At 41.9% G+C, this 18495-nt stretch overlaps 1 protein-coding gene across 1 annotated transcript in view; it reads left to right on the top strand.

Moving 5' to 3' along the window:
• Nucleotides 1-2908: 2908 nt before the first annotated feature.
• LOC136885297 (circadian clock-controlled protein daywake) overlaps nt 2909-18495 on the top strand; it is a 41064-nt gene continuing 25477 nt past the window's right edge. The window contains exon 1 of the mRNA XM_067157807.2: nt 2909-3012. Coding sequence (XP_067013908.2) covers nt 2937-3012 — 76 coding nt within the window. The 5' untranslated portion in view covers nt 2909-2936. The remainder of the gene's footprint in view (nt 3013-18495) is intronic.

Below are 18495 nucleotides of genomic sequence, written 5' to 3'. Positions count from 1 at the left end.
GACGATGGTGGGAACCGGCCCCTCTCCGTCTCCCGAATACAGAGGCGTAGAGCCACAGTATCACCCCTCCTCTGCTCAGTTGGCCGGTCGGAGTGCAGAGCTGTCGGACCACTGACCAGCCGTGGCCACTTGTAATCCGAGACCCACTCTGCATTCGCCAACCTAGAAATCACTGTACGCTGCCGTATTAAGGGCGATGAATGTGTCATATTAGGTAACAGGCGGCTGATCTGTGTTTCCTTTACTGATTTTTTAAGCCGCGTACACAGCAGCGTACAAAACAGGGTACTGGGACCGAAGTTGCGGATATGTTCGGTACAGCGTTCGACTTTTTTCCGTTTAGTTCAACTGGGCCATTGTATCGAACGGACGTGTCCCTGGAAGCCGCGGCATGTACAGAATGGTCACAAAGAACGTGAACTGAGCATACGAGCGTTACAGGGTTGGTCATACTCACAACTAATTAAAGAATACGAGGGTCGAGTCATAAGTCATGGCAACTATATATATTTTTTTTTCGAACAGGAGAGAACACGGAAAATCTAAGATATGCCGGTGTGACAAGTGTGAAAATTACCGCACCATTAGTTTAATGACTCACGCGTGAAAAATTCTAACACGTATTATGTACAGAATGGAAAGACAAATCGAAACTGAGTTGGGAGAAGATCAATTTGGTTTCATAAGAAATGTAGGAACACGTGAAGCAATCCTAACTTGACGTCTGATCTTACAATTAGAGTTTCGAATTAAGAAAGGCAAGCCCACATACATGGCGTTCGTAGCGTTAGAAAAGGCATTCGACAATGTTGATTGGACCAAGCTACTTGAGATTCTGAAGATGATCGGGATAACATACCTACCGTAGAAAGAAGAATACAGTTTGTATAAAAGTCAGTCTACAGTGACAAGAATCGAAGGCTTTGAAGAAGAAGCAGCAATCCAGAAAGTAGTGAGGCAAGGCTGTAATTAGTAGATGTTTGTATAGAAATCGAAGAGGAATTTGGAAAGGAAATCACAATCCAAGCAGAGGAAATCAAACCCCTGAGATTTGGCGATAGTATTGTTATTTTCTCTGAGACTGCATACGATCTGGAGGAATTGCTGAATGGTATGGACCGAGTCTTGGTGAAGGAGTACAAAATTAAAATAAAAACGTCCAAAGTGAAAGCAATGGAGTACAGTCGAAGTCAAGTGATGCAGGAAATATTAGAATAGGAACTGTATTAAAGGAAGTAGATAAATATTGTTAACTGAATAGCAGAGTAACTGACCATGGCAGACGTAAGGACGACATAAAATGCAGACTAGCACAAGCAAGGAAGGCCTTTTTGAAGAAAAGAAATTTGCTCACTTTGAACATTGATATAGGAATTAGATGTTTTTGAATACTTTCTTTTGGAGCGTGGTATTGTATGGGAGTGAAACATGGACTGAACATGGAAAGAAAGAAAGAAAGAAAGAAAGAAAGAAAGTGTTGTTACAGAAGAAGGCTGAGGTGTGATGGGTAAATCATATCACGAATTAAGAGATACTAACTAATAGAAATTTGTGAAAGGAGATCGATTTGGCCAGATTTGACGAGAAGAAGAGATAGAATGATATGACAAATCTTGAATCTCCCAGGACTTGTTCAGTTAGTTTTTAAGGGAATTGTAGGCGGTAAGAACGGTAGCGGTAGACCAAGGTATGAATATGACAAGCAGATTATATTAGAAGCCGGCCCCGTGGTGTAGGGCTAACGTGCCTGCCTCTTACCCGGAGGCCCCGGGTTCGATTCCCGGCCAGGCCAGGGATTTTTACCTGGACCTGAGGGCTGGTTCGAGGTCCACTCAGCCTACGTAATGAAATGTCGTATGGCTTTTAGTGCCGGGATATCCCAGGACGGGTTCGGCTCGCCAGATGCAGGTCTTTCTATTTTCGCATGTAGGCGACCTGCGCGTCGTGATGAGGATGAAATGATGATGAAGACAACACATACACCCAGCCCCCGTGCCATTGGAATTAACCAATTAAGGTTAAAATCCCCGACCCGGCCGGGAATTGAACCCAGGACCCTCTAAACCGAAGGCCAGTACGCTGACCGTTCAGCCAACGAGTCGGACCTCAGCGTACGTAATTAGAATTGAGGAGCTATCTGACGGTGAGATAGCGGCCCCGGTCTAGAAAGCGAAAATAACGGCCGAGAGGATCCGTCTTGCTGACCACACGACACCTCGTAATCTGCCAGCCTTCGGGCTGAGCAGCGGTCGCTTGGTAGGCCAAGACCCTTCAAGGGCTGTAGTGCTATGTGGTTTGGTTTGGATTGGATTATAATACATGTAGGATGTGGTGGTTACGTAGAAATGAAAAGATTATCACAGGGTAGGGTGGCATGAAGAGCTGCTTCAAACCAATCTATGAATTGATGACTGAAATAACAAGAAAAATATGTCCCAAAACATATCCATGTTAATAGAGGTAGGCGACTAAACGAGACCACGGCGGTATTTGCATATGGAGGGTTGTTGAGGCGTGTATTCAGTTCACAGTGGCTTGCAGACTGAACGCTGAAGGCATAACAGTCTGTAAGGAAGATATATAATACGTATTCCTTGTTACCTACCAGATCATATTTCCTCCTTCTGTACGTGACTGCTTTGCTTAAGCAGTGTAGACAAGTACATCAAAATCTACGTAAATGATAAGGTAAGACAAGGTATATCATCTACTGCATAGTAAATTAATCTAAATAACATTTTAGATTATGATTATGTCATCATAGCGAAAGAACTTCTTTGATGACTTTGTGACCCACATTAAAAATAAAATCCTCCCTGCAGTCATCCTGCAAGTCGTTTGTCTTTCAAGGCCTTCTCAACATGTATATAAACCGTGACCACAGACGTTACCAGCTTCAGTTGTTTCCCCGACTGGTTTCATTGCGTAACATTATCATGCTGCGGTTCTCGTCAGTCATTTGTTTCTTGGCCGCTTTGGCGGTTTGTTATGGGGTGACAACTAAGAGTATCGGTGAGTTACAAACCTTCTTATATAATCTAGAAATGTTCGTAAACGTCTGGGTAATGCCGAAACAGTTATATTGTCCTGAGCTAATTCTTTGTTTCGCTCTTACTGTAATTATTCATCTGCATCCAGAGGGATAACCGGATATGATTTTGGCGGGTCCGCCTGCAGGAAGGGAAATTAGACGTCTCCGAAGAAATTAATTAATTAATACCCGTAAGGTAATATATATATATATATATATATATATATATATATATATATATATATATATATATATATATATATATATATAAATTTGCTTTACGTCGCACCGACACAGATAGGTCTTATGGCGACGATGGGAGAGGAAAAGGCTAGGTGTGGGAAGGAAGCGGCCGTGGCTTAATAAAGGTACAGGGTATAGTTCCAGTGTATGGTATATTTGCCTGGTGTGAAAATAGGAAACCGCGGAAAACCATCTTCAGGGCTGTCGACAGTGGGGTTCGAACCCACTATCTCCCGGATGCAAGCTGACAGCTGAGTTAATATTTGCCCACCTCTGTGGTATAGAGGACGGAGTTCGATTCCCGGTTCTGCCACAAAATTTGAAAAGTGATACGAGGGTTGGAACGGGGTCCACTCAGACTCGGGAGGTCAACTGAGTAGAGGAGGGTTCGATTCCCAATTCTCCTCCAGGCAGACACCGAAATGGTACCTAAACTTTTTATTTTTTTATTTTTACAATTGGCTTTACTGTTAGGTCCCAGGATGGGACAGGAAAGGGCTAGGAGTGGGAAAGGAAGCGGCCGTGGCCGTAATTAAGGTACAGCCCGAGCATATGCCTAGGAAGGAGGACAAGTACCTTGCCCAGGCGGCCTCACCTGCTATGCTGGGACACCACGGAAAACTATCTTCAGAGCTGTCGACAGTGGGGTTCGAACCAACTATCTCCCGGATGCAAGCACACAGCTGAGTCTATACCGGTATTTGTACGCCTTTGTGGTGTAGTGGTTAGTGTGATTAGCTGCCAAGCCCGGAGGGTCGAGTTGGATTTCCGGCTTTGCTACGAACTTTGAAGAGTGATACGAGGGCTGGAATGGGGTACGCTCAGCCTCGGGAGGTCAACTGAGGAGAGAGGGGGGAGTGGGATTCGATTTCCAATTCTCCCCCAGCCAAATGCCGGGACAGTACCTAACTTAAGGCCAGGGCCGCTTCCTCCTCCTTCCTTGTCTATCCCTTCCAATCTTCCCACCCCCCCTCAGACAAGGCCCCTGTTCAGCATAGGCGGTGAGGCCGCCTGGGCGAGGTACTTGTCCTCCTTCCCAGTTGTATCTCCGACCCAAAGTCACACGCTCCAGGACACTGCCCTTGAGGCGGTAGAGGTGGGATCCCTCGCTGAGTCCGAGGGAACAAACAACCCTTGAGGGTAAACAGATTAAGAAAGGAAGAACTTATTTATCGGGATTAAAATACAACTTAATGCATATGTTTCTATCTTTTCTCTTAATTTTTTAAAACTTCACTGTACTCATATTTGATTCTAAAGAAACTGGATCATGTAGTGAACTTTCTGGGATGCAATGGCTTTGCCGATTTCAATGATATCCACGGATGACGCATTCGATACCGAGGAGGCTGAGTTAACACAGAGCCTATCTTGGGTCATAACATTTTTTGTAGGTTGTTCTTTATAAGTTTCTGTATCGTTAATGGTCGTTTTGTGGACGAAACAGCGACAGGAATATTTAGGTCTAAAATTTTATACCAATTTTCACTGTTTCTTTAATAACAATTTGTGAGAGGGCGTGCCGTTTATGTTACGAGAGACCAAATACAGTAGAGACAATACGCGACACTTCCGCATTTAGCCTTGTTAAAATGGGAGACAAGTCGCAAGTGGCGCTCCTAGTGGCTTGACCTGAAAATTCGCGCTAAATTCAAATGAAAACCTACAACCTGTTTTCCAGTCATTGACCGGGTCAGGGATGTAATGAATGAAGCAGATATAGGCTGTTAGTACGATGGAGTCGCCACTCCCAAAGTGATTTATTAATGAATGATAGATGCAATGAAATGAGAATGGAGAGTGTTGCTGGAATGAAAGATGACAGGGAAAACCGGAGTACCCGGAGAAAAACCTGTCCCGCCTCCGCTTTGTCCAGCACAAATCTCACGTGGAGTGACCGGGATTTGAACCACGGTATCCAGCGGTGAGAGGCCGACGCGCTGCCGTCTGAGCCACGGAGGCTCCCTAAATTCAAATATCAGTGGAAATTTATATACGGAAATGGATAAATAAAAGATGTCTAGAAAGAAAGTGTTACTAAGATATTAACTTCAAAGTTGCTAAAGCAATTCTGGATAAATGAATGAAGAATTATTTAACAGGTTATTATTTAAAGACTGAAATTATACATATAATCAAGATGTGAAATAGACTGCTGTGAAGGGGCTAGATCTTTCATTTATGCATTACTTTTTTAGCTTTAGAATTCCTGTCTGAACGTTCACGGCTAGATTTTTCTTTTTTCTCATTTGAAAGCATTGTATCATCATATTAAAACACTTGTCAACAAAAATATCGGCACATTCCTTACACACATGATTCAAAGAATTTACATATAAGAGCTGGACAATTTTCCTTTTAACTTGAAGCCTACTAACAGAAAGAAAATCTATAAATTTAGCCCCAAAAACATTCAAATTTTCCCTATAAGCAATACTTGCCAAAATGCCATTACATTAGGGTAAAGTAAATTTGCATCGTCATATTGTTTCAACAAAATGTGTACATTTCTTAAATCACCCATATTTTCTTCAGTGCTTGACAACGCATTACGGCATTCCAAATGGGGTAACTTGGAACATGTTAAGAAATGTACATATTTTGTCTTAAATCACCCATATTTTCTTCAGTGCTTGACAACGCATTACGGCATTCCAAATGGGGTAACTTGGAACATAACCAGCCACACTCATATGCATATGTATTTTCCTGAATTAAATCAAACCCACATATTACACCTACAACAACACATCGGTATTGAAGGTTAACTGCTGCACTATACAGTACAGTAAAATATGCGTATTATATTTTAAGCCAGTTAAAATATGGGTCGAGCAGATCAGAAGATTATGAAGTACTATAAAAATCTCTTTGTCACTGGAAGAATATATACGCAAACACAATATTACTTATATTTTCTTGTCACGAGGCAAACGGAAGAAAGACCGCGCGTTCTTCTCTACTTCATAGTTACTGCAGCCAAACATAGCACATACCTTTCCCCTCATGTTGAGAGGAGATTTGAAGGAATGACACACACTACTATTTAATTATGTCAGCTCACTGAAAACGCATACATAACACCATAAACTTCACACACAAATACACGTGCTCTTATGACAGAATCAGTAGTTCTCAGGTCAATCCGCTAGAGAGAGTTCTAATAGCTGTCCCTCGATATCTCGCTGAGTGTCGCGTATTGTCTCTACTGTATTTGGTTAGACTGAACACAATAATAATAATACTTGCCTGCAAAATAATATGTTTTTCCTACGGTAAAATGTTTAATAGGTGATCTTACCTAACTTACGTGTGCTGAGTTGAAATCTGCTTTCCATTTCCCCGTCTCACGTAAAGATTTATCACAATAGCTTCATTATTTCCTATAATATCATGATTTTGATATCTTTCTTTCTTTTTCTTTTTTTCCTAATTCGTTTACAGCCCAGGGTTCGTTTTCTCCCCGGACTCAGCGAGGGATCGCATATCCTCCGCCTCAAGGCCAATGTCCAGGAGCGTGAGACATTTGATAGGGGATAAAACAGGGGTAGAGGACTAGTACCTCACCCAGGCGGTCTCATCTGCTATGCTGATCAGGAGCCTTGTGGGGTGATGGGAAGGTTGGAAGAGATATGCAAGGAAGATGGAAGAAAGCTTTAAGTTAGGCACCATCCCAGCATTTGCCTGGAGGAGAAGTTGGAAACCACTGAAAACCACTTCGAGGATGGCTGAGGCGGGAATCGACCCCCCCCCTTATACTCAGGTGATCTTCCGAGGCTGAGTGGACCCTATTCCAGCCCTCGTACCACTTTTCAAATTTCGTGACAGAGCCAGGAATCGAACCCGGGTTTCCGTGGGTGGCAGCTAATCACACTAATCACTACACGACAGAGGCGGACATTAATATTATTAGTGGTGTTACGACCCACTAATTACTTTTACGGTTTATGGAAATTTAGTCCCGCAGGAGTTCTTTTACGTGCCAATAAATATACCGATACGAGGCTGACGTATTTGAGCACATTCAAATACCACCGGACTGAGCCAGGATCGAACCTGTCAAGTTAGGGCCAGAAGGCCAGCGCTTCAACCGTCTAAGTTACTCAACCTGGCTATTATTATTATTATTATTATTATTATTATTATTATTATTATTATTATTATTAATTGTATTCACTCCTTTACGAGCTACAAGTAACGTGGACAATGCAGATAATTATTTTGTTGAAACACGTACTTTCCTTTACCTTTTAGGGTATTTTTTTTTCGATATTTTAAATCATTTTGAGAATTTTTCGGACATTTAGAGTTCATTTATCGGCATTTATTAGGTCGTCAAATTTTGGGCCCTTGTTATTAGGATATTTACGGGTTGTATTAAGGATGTAAAGGAGAGTGCGTATTAACTCTCTAGTAAGACCCCGACTAGGGTACAGTCCCAGTGTAACGGACCCACACGAAGACTGCTTGATACTAGAATTGAAAAAAAATTCAAAGGAAAGCAGCTTGATTCGTTCTGCGTAATTTGCGACAAAAGCGTAGTGTTACGAAAATGTTGCAACGTTTGGGCTGGGAGGACTTGGGAGAAAGGAGATGAGCTGCTCGACTAAGTGGTATGTTACTAATAAGAATGACTGGAGCTTTAAAAGTAGGAAATATAACATGAAGATGAATCAATCAATCAATCAATCAATCAATCAATCAATCAATCAATCAATCAATCAATCAATCAATCAATCAATCAATCAATCAATCAATCAATCAGTCAATCAATCAATCAATCAATCAATCAATCAATCAATCAATCAATCAATCAATCAATCAATCAATCAATCAATCAATCAATCAATCAATCAATCAATCAATCACCGAGTGGTTTGGGTCACTTAGCTGTCAGTTTGCAATAGGGAGATATTGGGTTCCAACCCCCATTGTCGGTAGCCCTGAAATGGTATTCCGTGTTTTCCCATTTTCATGCCAGGGTGTACATTAATTAAGGCCACGGCCGCTTCCTTCCCACTCCTAGCCCTTTCCTATCCCATCGTTGCCATAAGACTTATCTGTGTCGGTTCGCGACGTAAAGCAAATTTGTAAATAATAATGCCGGGCTGAGTGGCTCAGACGGTTGAGGCGCGGGCCATTTGACTCCAACTCGGCAGGTTCGATCCTAGGTCAGTACGGTGGTATTTGAAGGTTCTCAAATACGTCAGCCTCGTGTTGCTAGATTTACTGGCTCGTAAAAGAACTCCTGCAGGACTAAATTCCGGCACCTCGGCGCCTCCGAAAACCGTAAAAGTAGTTAGTGGGACGTAAAGCAAAATAACATTATAATTTTTGTTACTGCGAGTTTGAGAGAAGGGTTCAACGGATTGACATCATAAAGTATTCTGACGAAAGCTGTTGTCCTGTAGATTTGCAGAGTGTCTTTTGAAAGCATAAATATTTCTTGCCATATATTTTTAAATTATTAAAGAAAAATGTATCATTCTGATTGGTGAATGCGCTCGCCTGTACCGTGATAGTGCCACGCATGCGCAGTCAGACGTCTTCCTGGTCAGCTGTATTTCGCCGCTGTTTTGCTGACCACCACTTGAATAATGCACGTTACATTCAAAATTCATCTAAATTTAAATGACACTTCGGTGTCTGGATTATATTTACTGAACGCCTCCACAATTCTCTATTTGTAACCACCTCTTTAGCTTGAGCCTAACCTCTACGTCTCTTACCCTTTATGACCTAGTCCATTATTTTCCTAGTCGCCACACGCGACTCCAACACTGAAGCTTCATCCATCGATTTCATTCCTAACTTAGCCTTTATCTCCTAATTCCGAATACCCTCCTGCCATTGTTCCCACCCGTTTTAACCAGCGATCATTCTCCCTACTTTCATGTCTGTTACTTCTAACTTATTAATAAGATATCCTGTGTCCACCCAGCGTTCACTCCCGTGAAGCAAAGTTGGTCTGAAAACAGACCGATCTAAAGATAGTTTCTTACAGAATACTGTTGATCGCAACTGCGAGCTCACTGCATTAGCTTAACTACACCTTGATTCAGTCTCACATATATTAATACCATCCTGGGAGAACACACATCCTAAATACTTGAAATTATCTACCAGTTCCACCTTTGTATCCCCAATCTAACATTCAATTATCTTGGATTTCTTACCTACTGATATCACTTTAGGCTTGTCCGACTCGTTGGCTGAATGGTCAGCTTACTGGCCTTCGGTTCAGAGGGTCCCGGGTTCGATTACCGGCCGGGTCGGGGATTTTAACCTTAATTGGTTAATTCCAATGGCCCGGGGGGCTGGGTGTTTGTGCTGTCCCCAACATCCCTGCAACTCACACACCACACATAACACTATCCTCCACCACAATAACACGCAGTTACCTACACCTGGCAGATGCCGCCCACACTCATCGGAGGGTCTGCCTTACAAGGGCTGCACTCGGCTAGACATAGCCACACGAAATTATTATTTACTTTAGGCTTGAAAAGGCTAATTTTCATACAATACTCACTGCACTTGTTTTTTAAATTTCAAGATATACTGTATGCTTTCACCACAGACTGCCTTTTAGACCAAGTCGTCAGCATAGACCAAACCGCTTGCTACATTTCCATCTAACTGAATTCCTCCATGCCACTTTATATCTTCCATTGTATGATCCATTTAAACTATGAACAACCGAGGAGAAAGATTGCAGCCTTGTCTAACCCCTGTAAGTACCTTGAACCAAAAACTCATTCTACCATTAATTCTCATTGTACCGGGCGAGTTGGCCATGCGGTTAGGGGTGCGCGTCTGTGAGCTTGCATCCGGGAGATAGTGGGTTCGAATCCCACTGTCGGTAGCCCTGAAGACGGTTTACCGTGGTTTCCCATTTTCCCACCAGGCAAATGCTGGGGCTGTACTTTAATTTAGGCCACGGCCGCTTCCTTCCAGCTCCTAGGCCTTTCATATCCCATCGTCGCCATAACACCTATCTGTGTCAGTGCAACGTAAAACAAATTGTAAAAAAAAAAAAAAATCTCTTTGCAGCCGAATTCAAAAGAAATGCCTTTGATTGCTTTTAAGAATCTCCTCTTAATTCCTTAGTACTTTTTCATATGCCTTCTCTAGATTTACGAAACTTAAATATAACTGTCTGTTCTTCTCGTAGCATTTTCCAATTACCTGGCGCATACTGAAAATCTGATCCTGACAGCCCCTTTGTGGTCTGAAATCACACTGGTTTCCAACCAACTTTGTTTCAACCACAGATCTAACCCTCCCTTCCAAAATGCCAGTGAACACCTTGCCTGGTATACTGATCAATGAAATACCTCGATAGTTGTTGCAATCCTTCCTGTTCCCTTGCTTATAGATCGGTGAAATTACTGCTGATTTTATTACTCTGCGAAGCCATTCCATTTCATTCCTTTTCTTTTCATTCTTCTCGTTAATTCGTTAATTCGTTTCAGCTTCGTTTCTTCTGGTCTTTCTCCTTGTCCTCCAATATTCCTTCATTCTTATACTTTGTAACCTCTGCAAGCCTGAATTTTTGATTTAAAAATTACTGTTTTAAATCTCTGGTTCTTGTATTCCCATTTCTTCTAGATTCCTTTGTACCTCTTGGATCCAGCGTACTTTGATTCTCTTGTTCACAGGAAACTGTATTATTTGCAGTGTTAACCTCTCCTGGTCCATTCTCAGGACGTGTCCGAAGAACACGTTCCTTCTTTTCCGTACGATGTCCGAGATTTTCTTTATCTTGGTATACAGTTCTTTGTTCGCTCGTCTTCTAAATTGACCGTCCTCTGTTATTCGCGGTCCCAATATCTTCCTGAGAATCTTTCGTTCCACCATTTCTAATCTCTTAAGCACTCCTGTTCTTGTTAGGTTAAGAGTTTCTGCTGTATGAGTCTTCATGGCGGATCACTGTCTGGTAATCTCGTTGGCTGAATGGTCAGCGTACTGGCCTTCGGTTCAGAGGGTCCCGGGTTCGATTCCCGGTCGGGTCGGGGATTTTAACCTTGATTGGTTAATTCCAATGGCCCGGAGGCTGGGTGTTTGTGCTGTCCCCAACATCCCTGCAACTCACACACCACACACAACACTATCCTCCACCACAATAACACGCAGTTACCTACACATGGCAGATGCCGCCCACCCTCATCGGAGAGTCTGCCTTACAAGGGCTGCACTCGGCTAGAAATAGCCACACGAAAAATTAAAAAAAAACTGTCTGGTAATGTCTCAGTTTTGCCTTAATCGAAATATTCTTCTTATTGTAGACGTTCATAGTTAGTTTGTACGCTAAATTCATTTTGTTTTAATTTGAGCTCCCATCACTTCTTTTTTTTTGTTAGCCCAGTTTCTATCCATTCTCCTAGGTATTTAAATCTCTCCACCTTCTGAATGTTCCCTCTTTACAGTTCATTCCATTTATTATTATTATTGATTCGGTATGCACAACTAAGGAGGGCGTTTGAATTTTTAGCACTTCTTCTTTTGGTTTTTCTTCTTTTCTTCCCAATATCTCTTCATCCTCTCGCTGTGTTACTTTTTACGTTGTTCAGCCCATCCTGTATTTAGGCGGCCTTTACAGAAAATTTATATTTGTGAATTAAGGCTTTGAATGTTATTCTATCTTGAATGGTTTCTTCATTAATGTCAATTTCATTTAGATCTTCACTGATTTCTTTTCGCCAATCATTGTGATTTTTCAAATTTTCTTTGTGAACCTGTTATTATCCATTTCTTTATAAGTGACCACACAATTGTAATCGACGTTTCCTGATTGTGTCTGTGATTTCATGTGATTAATTTTTCATCCAAATTTCATTTTCGCATTTTGGTCCTAAGATTTTCCTGAGGAATTTTCTTTCTTGTTTTTCTATCATTTTTATTCGAGATCTGCCACCGTTTATAACAGTTCCAGATGTGTAAAGTGCTGTGTTATAATGTCGTAATTTTGCCATTTTGATATAGTTCCTTTATTGTATCTTGTTTCAAGTAATTTGCATGTTATTTGAAGTTTTTCAATTCTTTCTTTGTTAGGTTGCTGATTTAACCCTGCTGGTTCAATAATTTCACCTGGATACTTAAATTTGTCTACTTGAGCGATATTTCCATATTTGGTGATTGAAAGTTGACTGTTGAAACATGATCTACTCTCTTTCATATGGTTTGTCTTTTCATAAGAAATTTGGAGTCCAGTTTCGGCTGCTATTTCATGGAGTTTTTCTACAGACTGGATTGCTACCTGTCTGTTGTTAGACAGAATAGCAATGTCGTCAGAAAATGTTAGGCAATAAAAGTGAATTTTGTTTTGGACACATTTACCAATATTTATAGCTTTAGTTTCATTTTGTCATATCCTAATCACTTTCTCCAGAACTAAATTAAATAGTGAGGAAGATAGACCATCGCCTTGTCTGACTCCTGTGTTTTTCAAATGGTTCAAAAATTTCTCCTAAAAAATTTCCTTTTGATGTTGTGTCAGTAAATGTTTGCTTGATCAGTTCTCTTATTTTCTTGTCAACTTGGAATTCCTGTAGTACGTTAAACACTGTTTGTCGGTCTACGGAGTCGTGTGCCTTTTTGAAGTCAATAAATGTGACTACTGTTTGTCTGTGTTTTTGATTTGAAGAATGATTTAAGGTTGAAAATTATTTATTTATTTAGCAAATGTCCTATTAGTGGTATTTATGTAAAATACATAGCGATGCCATTCTATTATTTCTGCCGATTCCTCTCAGATGTATTACATAACCACGAGGTGATAGTAATATCATTTTGTATCACCTGGCTGTTAGGCAAGTTCTAGCCAGCAGAAGCAAAACATACTGCATAATCAGTGATGGAAAAGTACAAGTTAATTTACAGAAAAAGTAACCAAGCCATGGCCTCCTGGAGTACCCATTAGCTTGAAGTTGTTTGACTATGAGTTGCTTGTTTTCATTCAAGGCCACCTGGTTGTGAAGCGGAACTTTAGCGGGTCAAGAGAGCAATAATTATCTCTTCTAATAGGAAGAAGCATAAAAATAATGGCGCCTGGAAGTATGTACGCACGTATTCAAAATGGAGTAGGTCAATAAAATATATCGACAATGGAGATAAGTGAATCGGTTACAAAACAAGTCTGCTGTTTGACGCTATAAGTATGAGCTATCTTCTTCTTTTCCTTCCACTGGTTTTCTCCCCAACACCCTATTGGGTTCGCAGGTGCGAACTGATCTACGCATTTCGAGAAGAACACTATTTGGAATATGAGCCAGAACAAAATCATGTAATCTTGCTCATGAAACCTTGCGTAAGAAATATTTCACAGTGAAATTACATCATCATTCAAAAATCCACAGTCCTAGCTCTTCATGCAAGCAACTCAATGTTGAAAATATCCTAGGGATATGAGCTACGAATTTTAAGTACATAAAATATAATAAAGTGTGAGAATATATTCTTTATTTATAACTTATCTACAAATTACAACCCTTTTCTTAATCATCGTTATCCGGTCGAACAGATTAACAGTTTGACTTTTCTATCACAACGAGCGCTAATGTGAGTCAATGCAGAGTTGCACTTAAGCCCTTATAGCTACATTCGGCTGTGAACATTTTTCCAAAAATCAAAAATGTCTGAGGGTACTGAACCTAGGAACACATTACAGAAAGAATTATGTAATTAAGTTAATTTTGGCTTGGATTCGAATAAAAAAGAAAACGAGTAATGAAACAAGCGATTTTAGGCTGTTTTTCCGGAACTGCATATTTTAAAAAGTTTGATAGAGGTATCCAAGACTCACAATTTGAAACCTTTCGGGCCTTTTAGCCCTTCAACTCTCGGCACAAATGAGGACATCGCTTAATTTTACGTTTTTCTTAGTGTGGGGACTTCTACGTTGTCTGATGAAATGAAATGAAATGAAATGAAATGGCGTATGGCTTTTAGTGCCGGGATGTGTCCGAGGACTTCGGCTCGCCAGGTGCAGGTCTTTTGATTTGACTCCCGTAGGCGACCTGCGCGTCGTGATGAGGATGAAATGATGATGAAGACGACACATACAACCAGCCCCCGTGCCAGAGGAATTAACCAATATGGTTAAAATTCTCGACCCTGCCGGGAATCGAAAACGGCACCCCCGTGATCAAAGGCCAGCACGCTAACCATTTAGCCATGGAGCCGGACTACGTTGTCTGATAAGACATGTTTTCAACATTAAAACATTCAGGGACTCCTTACACAAAACCAAAGTCAGAAATCACCTAACGAAAACAATAACTGTTATGGGCCAGTAGCGTAAGTTAGTAAGATAACGTCAGCCACATTAAATCATTTATGTATATATTTTCACGTTTTCTGAGTTGGTGGTGGTGATTATTTTTTGAAGAGGAAATGCAACTAGGCAACCATCCTCTATATAACACTAATCAGAGAGAAAAAATGGAAGGGATCCGACACTTCGAAAAATGAAGGTATTGGCTAAAGAAAGACAAGGGCCACGAACGGCGTGAAAATGAAAGAATCCCTAGGCCTCGAATGATCTGATATTGTTGGGATCGGAAAAGAACAAGAGTTGTTCAAGGGAGGTCGGATAGGATCGATCAGCGGTACTCATATGGGCGGGCACACAGCACTGTAAGCGGACGGGCGTATGCTATTCAGTCACAGTGACGTTGTGGTTACGTCACAAGCCGTGAAGGTTGGCCAAAGTTCTCCCAGTCACTCTCGATCACTGTGGCGATACCCGAGTTTGAAATGGAGGCAAAAATAACGAAAGAAAGAGGGTGGAAATCCACGTCATTTTCAGTTTACGTTGTAAGGAATAACTTATTTACTGTATGTTTATTGCAGTTGTCAGCGGCCGTAGCCGTGTTGAAACACCGGATCCGTGAGATCTCCGAAGTTAAGCAACACTGGGCGTGGTCAAGATGTGGATGGGTTGCTTTTTTACGGGGGGCCCCCGTAGCCCGCTCCCCCGCCGTGACCATCGACTCAATCTACATGGCCTCCGACATGCTATTAATTTCTAAGTAGAAAAGAGATAGCTGGGTAGAGTGGGAAGTGATACACGGAGTATCTGCCTGTTTCCATGTCAGACACGTTACCAGGCGAGATTGTGTTAGGTATATGGTGTTGAAGTATGGTATTGAAGGGTCAGGGAAAAAACCACATAGGCAGAAAGAAGAAAGAGCCTACATGTAAAACCTGACTTCTTTTGATAGCACATGCAAGGATGTGGGCTGGAGATAGACCAGAGGTTGTGTTAGTTAGGATTATGTGTCATGCAAACATAACCATTTCCTTGCCATTTTCTGTCATTGAGGGGATCAGTCCTTCTTGTCACTGCCTGGTGCGGCTCGGGTCTGGTAGCGTCTGGGCTCTGGGCCACAGGTTCGTCCCATTGCCCAGCAGCCAGCAGTCCCTGGTGCCAAGTCTCCTTTTGGAGAGGGGGAATTAAAGCCAAGCCTTACGTAATGCAAGGGGCAATCTTCTTCCGCCTGTCGATGTCCCTCTATGCGGTGTTGTTGGAACACACTTGTCTCTGCAACAATTTGTACATATATACATTTAAAATTTAAAACTTTAGAGTGCGGGCCGCTCTCTTCCGCTCTCGTGTCCTGTGAAACAAGTACATCGTATAATTAAATTATATTATCAGGGGTGAGTTATCTGTCCACTCCCTTGTCGCTGGCAGGGGGCGGGGGTGGATTGGGTCGTCCCTTATTAAGGCTGAGTTGCCTTCGTCTTGATATATTTCTTATCTCAATCCTCCCTCGCTTGATTACCGGTGGTGGCTAGGTCTGTAACATAACATAACAAAAACATAACATAGCATAATAATATTAGTATAGCTTAATCTAGGATATAGGTGATCAGGTATGTACATATATACAGGTGCTGCAGTGTGGTGTGTGGGCGTAATGTTAAGTGGAGCGGTGTAGTGGGTAGGTGTCAGCTTAGGAGCGAGGGCGGCTTTGACCTCCCGGCCTCCCAACCCTGTGGCTGAACAGAATGTGTTTCGGCGTGGGGTATTTTGTGTATAGGTCGACGTCATAGCGTCCGATTCCACTGACAAGTGGGTTGACCTTACTACCCCATGACTTCTTGTACATTCGGAGTGTTTGCTTTCGAATGTGTTGCCTTATCGAGCTGACTTTCGCAATAGAGCGTAGTTGGCGTATTGGCGTGTCGTACGGGAGTCTAGCTGCTGCTCGAATGCATTTGTTTTGTATTAGCTCCAGCTTATCCAGATTTGTCTTAGCAGTGTAACCCCAGGCGGGGGCTGCGTACGTTATTATTGGCCTAATTAGGGCCTTTACATGTTGATTGCTACTCTCTTGTTAATACTGGATCTTTTGTTCAGTATGGAATAGAGCTGTGACAGTCGTGCGTGTGTTTTCCGCTGGATCTCTTTAATGTGATATAGCATGGTTAGTTTTCTATCTAGGACTACTCCTAGATATTTGACCTTGTCGTGCCATACTATATCTCGATTGAATAGTTTGAGCGGTTTTATATTGGCTGGCCTGTATGTGCGTCTGTTCTTCCTGGTGAACATTATAGCTTGGCATTTGTCAACATTGACCTTGATACGCCATTTGGTTAGCCAGGGCTCGAGAGTTCTTAGTGCTACTTGTAGTCTCTGTCGGGTGCATGCTAGTTGAAAGTGTTGTACTGTGATAGCAGTGTCATCCGCGTAGAGGTGCGTGGTAGTGAGTTCCGCTGTCGGCATGTCATTCGTAAGTAGAATGAACAGGATTGGTCCTATTAGTGACCCTTGGGCTACGCCCGCCCTGATCGGTCGCGTGCTTGACAGTGTGTTATGAACGTCTACTTGGAACTCTCGGCCTTCCAGGTATGATTTAATTAATCTTATTACCCTGGGTGGAATTCGAGGTCTATTAATTTCGCTAATAGGCCTTCGTGCCAGACTTTATCGAATGCCTTCTGGATATCAAGGAATACCGTGCCTGTGTCCCTCCGCTTGTTTAGTCCGATGGTCGCTTGTTCTAGGACCCGGGTAAGCAGTTGCGGGGCGGAGTGGCCGTTCCTGAAACCGAATTGTTCGTTTCGAATGATTCCTCTTTCCTTGATATGTGCTATTAGCCTTTTCAGCAGTATTTTCTCGAATACTTTGCTGAGGGCGTCCAGGAGACTGATGGGCCTGTAGTTATTAGGGTTAGATTTGTCCTTGCCTGGTTTGCCAAATACAAGGATTCTCGCCTTTTTCCACTGTTCTGGATAATACTGCAATTGGAACATTGCGTTGTATATTTTAGTGAGTAGTGCGAGGGCTTTTGGAGTAAGCTTTTTTAATATTATGTTCTGTATCTCGTCTGGGCCGGGTGCCTTCTTCGGGTTAAGGTGGTCTATTATCCACTTAATTTCGTGGATATTAGTATTCTTAACCTCGGGCTTAGGTGCGTTTGCTAGGAATTCCGCTACCTTGGCCTCTGTTTGCCTAATGAAGGCGGGGTCTGACGGTTCGTCATTGGGCGAAAAGGCCTCTTCCAGTGAGTCGGCTATCACCTCGGCTTTATCTTGGTTTTCGTATACTGGTCCGTTAGGTCCCTTAATTGTTGGGATCACGTGTGGTTCTCGCGTGAAATATCTCGCTAAGTTCCAAACCGGTCTGGTATTAGTGTCAAACGTACTCAGTTTGTTATTCCAGATCTGAGACCTATACTCCATTATTCCGGTTTCGATTTCGACCCTGAGTTCATCTTTACGTATCCGGTCTGCGGAAGTTCGGACCTGCCTTCGGGCAGAATACACCCTTACCTTACTATAGCAGTTTATGGGTATTAAATTTTAAGAGGTACTTTTAAAAACATCTCTAATACGAATTAACTCCGTGTTGTTGTTGTACTTTAATCTTGTAGAGTAAATATCTATGTCCTCACTCGTGATGAAACTGCCTGGCCATTTAGAGGCTAGTATTATCATCGGACGCCTGATAAGATTTAAATACTATTTCAGAAATTCTGCGAACGGGGAAAGTCACACAGCACTGTGCAAAATGAAGCAGTAAGCGTGTTGAATTACGTAAATAAATTACGTTTCGCTGAATGAATAACAGGAATTATACATTTTAAAATGAAAATACTGTCATTTTCATCCAAGAAATTGTAAATCGCAGCTTGTGCGCTTAAACCCCGTATCTTTGTAAAATGTAACACAAAAATTATGACGTGTCTGTTTTCTTTTTTAATGTATAA

The sequence above is a fragment of the Anabrus simplex genome, chromosome 14 (genome assembly GCF_040414725.1).
Source record: "Anabrus simplex isolate iqAnaSimp1 chromosome 14, ASM4041472v1, whole genome shotgun sequence".
In the NCBI taxonomy this organism is placed as follows: Eukaryota; Metazoa; Arthropoda; class Insecta; order Orthoptera; family Tettigoniidae; genus Anabrus; species Anabrus simplex.
The sequence above is the reverse complement of the archived record's forward strand: the minus strand, read 5'-3'. Positions and strand labels throughout refer to the sequence as shown.